At 50.3% G+C, this 2991-nt stretch overlaps 1 protein-coding gene across 1 annotated transcript; it reads right to left on the bottom strand.

Moving 5' to 3' along the window:
• Nucleotides 1-673: 673 nt before the first annotated feature.
• LOC308286119 (lon protease homolog, mitochondrial-like) lies at nucleotides 674-2608 on the bottom strand (the record flags this gene model as incomplete). The annotated part of the gene is made up of 1 exon (XM_080727075.1): nucleotides 674-2608. One exon carries the CDS (start codon nucleotides 2606-2608, stop codon nucleotides 674-676), a length of 1935 nt encoding a protein of 644 aa, XP_080583201.1.
• Between the last annotated feature and the right edge of the window lie 383 nt (nucleotides 2609-2991).

The following is a 2991-nucleotide window of genomic DNA, read 5'->3' as shown; positions in this document are numbered from 1 at the left end:
TGCTTATTGTAAGTAAGTAAATTATCATGGCGTTTATCGTGCGCTTGCCCAGGCCTTACGGCCTGGGCATAAATAGAACGATTACATTCACCACGGCTTCGTAACTCGCGCGGCGCTCCGCCGGCCGCGCGGCCCTGGCCCGGACCAAGGTCCGCAAGGTCCGCTGGCCTTCGCGCCGCTTGCAATGTCGTGGACAATAACTGTGATCTATTATTGGGGGAGAATAGGGTTGTTAGTTATGAACAATGTATAAATCTGAAAGCCATTGGTATGCGGTCAGAAATAAGAACACTTCTGGCTCACGAAATTTGACCATCGTGCCATGCACAGTCTCACACATAAAACCCACAGGACATAAACTACAAGATGACCTGTATGATTTTATGAACTAGGGGAACCAGCCCAATTTAAAATTGCAACATTCTTTCTTTTTAAAAACAAGATAGCGAAAGCACTTTTCTCTATACTGCATCTTAGGCATTGACTTGGCCTAGGACAATATATTGAAGTCTTCACTCCCTAACCTAACCCAAACCCAAACCCTAACCATAACCTCAGTGAGGGAACATAGGGCTGAGGGAGCTTGAGCCGTGAGGGAACATAGGGCTGAGGCTGAGGGAGCTTGAGCATGACCCTGTTTTGAACAGGGCTTGCACTCTTTGGCGGGCATGTCTCACGGTGAGAAGACTTTGGGGTATACCTCGCTGTAGTGTTCAACAAAATGCACTTCCAGTCCCTCTCTAATCCAATCCTCCAGTTTTAAGTACTCTTTTTTGTTCTTAGCGGGTAGGATTACACTGGTCACTCCTGCGTGACGAGCAGCTTTAATCTTCGCCTCGATCTCCCACACTGGCAGTATTTTGCCAGTCAGTGACACCCCTCCTGTCATGGCTAAGTTGGGACGCACCGACTGGTTGGTTGCTAGAGACAGCAGAGCGGTGACAATGGTGGAGCCGGCGTCTGGCCCGTCTTTGGGAGTTTCCCCATCGGGAATGTGCAAATGCAGGTGGGAGTTGACCAGGAATTTGTTATCAGGTTCCTTGGTCATGAGGAACGCTATGGCAAAGGTCAACGCAACCTTTGCACTTTCCTTCATCACGTCACCTAGCTGACCAGTCACCTCCAGGGACCCCTCCCCTTCTTTAGGCGCCGCGTGAGGACTGCGCAGCGATGTCTCAACGAACAGAAGTTTGCTGCCCATGGGGGTCCATGCCAGTCCCATGACCACGCCTGGTGGAGTGACGTTGTACATGCGGTCGTCGACCGTATACACTGGTCCGCCAACATAGTTCTGCAGGTTATCGGGTGTGACGGTTACCTTGCTATCGCCTCCGCTGACGATACCGAACGCCACTTTGCGGAACACCGTCTCGATCTGTTTCTGTAGATTCCTGACTCCAGACTCTCTCCAGTTCTGTCTGATGAGCAGACTGAGGGCGTCCGAGGAGATGGAGGCCATCTCCTCAGTGAGGCCGCACAGTGTACGCAGCTGAGGGACCAGGTAGCGCTCTGCGATGGCAAGTTTCTCCTGTGCCACGTATCCCGACACATTAATCATCTCCATCATGTCCCTGAGAGGCTCTGGAATGGTGTGAACCAAATTGGCTGTACAGATGAACAAAACCTTTGATAGGTCGACGGATACGCCTAGGTAATGATCCAGGAAGTTGGCATTCTGCTCGGGGTCCAAAAGCTCTAACAGTGCTGAGGATGGGTCGCCCTGGTGACCACGACCGATTTTGTCCACCTCATCTATGAGCACGAGAGGGTTCTCTGTCTTGGTTTTCTTCAAGCACTGGATAATTTTCCCAGGCATTGCTCCTACATAGGTTCTACTATGGCCTTTGATATCAGTCATGCCTCCCACCCTGAACCTGAAGTACTCTCTGTTGAGGGCTCTGGCGATGGAGCGGGCTATCGAGGTCTTTCCTACTCCCGGAGGGCCGTAGAAACACAAGACCCCCCCCTGGGTGGAACCACGCAGCTGACTGACTGCTATGAATTCCAAGATGCGTTTCTTGACGTCATCCATCCCATAAAGATCTTCTTCCAGAACAGCTTTGACTCGTTGCAGTGCTAAATTCTCCTCACTGTTTGTCCCCCAGGGCATATTGGTCAGCCAGTCCAGATAGTTACGGGTTATACTGAACTCCGAAGAGTGGTTGTCTAACAGTCCCAGTGTGTTCAATTCCTCATTGATAACATCCATGATGTGTTGGGGGACAGTCCTGTCGTTTAGCCTCTGTCTAAACCTCTCCTCAATGGCGTCCTTGTCCTCCTTCTCCAAACCCAGCTTTGTCTTAATGATGACAGCTCCAGAGCTCTCCCCGCCATCCTCACCCGAGAACCCGGCTCCACTGGTGTGGTTGCTGTGTGCCCTTGCCCTGTCTATGTTGAACTGGAAGTGACTAACCGGGGTGAGGAACCCCGTTTCACCTGTTGCCACCCGGGAGCAGCGGCGAGGTCTCCCCGTGAGCCTCCAGCCTGCTGTTGACATTGATGAAGTGATGGGAACATCACCTAATGTTCTCCTTACGGTTTTGTTGGTGCTGTATGGCTGCCTGGGGGCAAACCCTGTCAGCACCGGTGTTTCACTCAATAACGCCATGTTCGTTCTGCATATTCTGGTGCAGTGTCGTGACGTAAGATTCAGGTTTTTATACATCTGTCGAGAAGCGATGATCATCCTGGTGCAGGTGGCTAATGCCATGTTGCTCTAGTCTAGAGGATCTCACAGTTCAGTAAACCTTTAGGCTCAAGGCTTATAACATAGAATTACATTCTGATGTAACAGTGACAGTACCCATGTAACTCCATATTTGGGCATAGCTGACATCATATTGCTGACATGGTATTTGAGTATCTCCACACTTGGGATTTATTATATATCCATATTTGGGCATGGCATGGACAACATGTGGCAGAGCGAGTGACAGCGCCATTAAAACAATTTAATTTTCACATCAACAGTGTGAAAGTGAGAATGCTTTA

Source organism: Nannobrachium achirus, assembly GCF_963921795.1.
Source record: "Nannobrachium achirus genome assembly, chromosome: 1".
NCBI lineage: Eukaryota > Metazoa > Chordata > Actinopteri > Myctophiformes > Myctophidae > Nannobrachium > Nannobrachium achirus.
The sequence above is the reverse complement of the archived record's forward strand: the minus strand, read 5'-3'. Positions and strand labels throughout refer to the sequence as shown.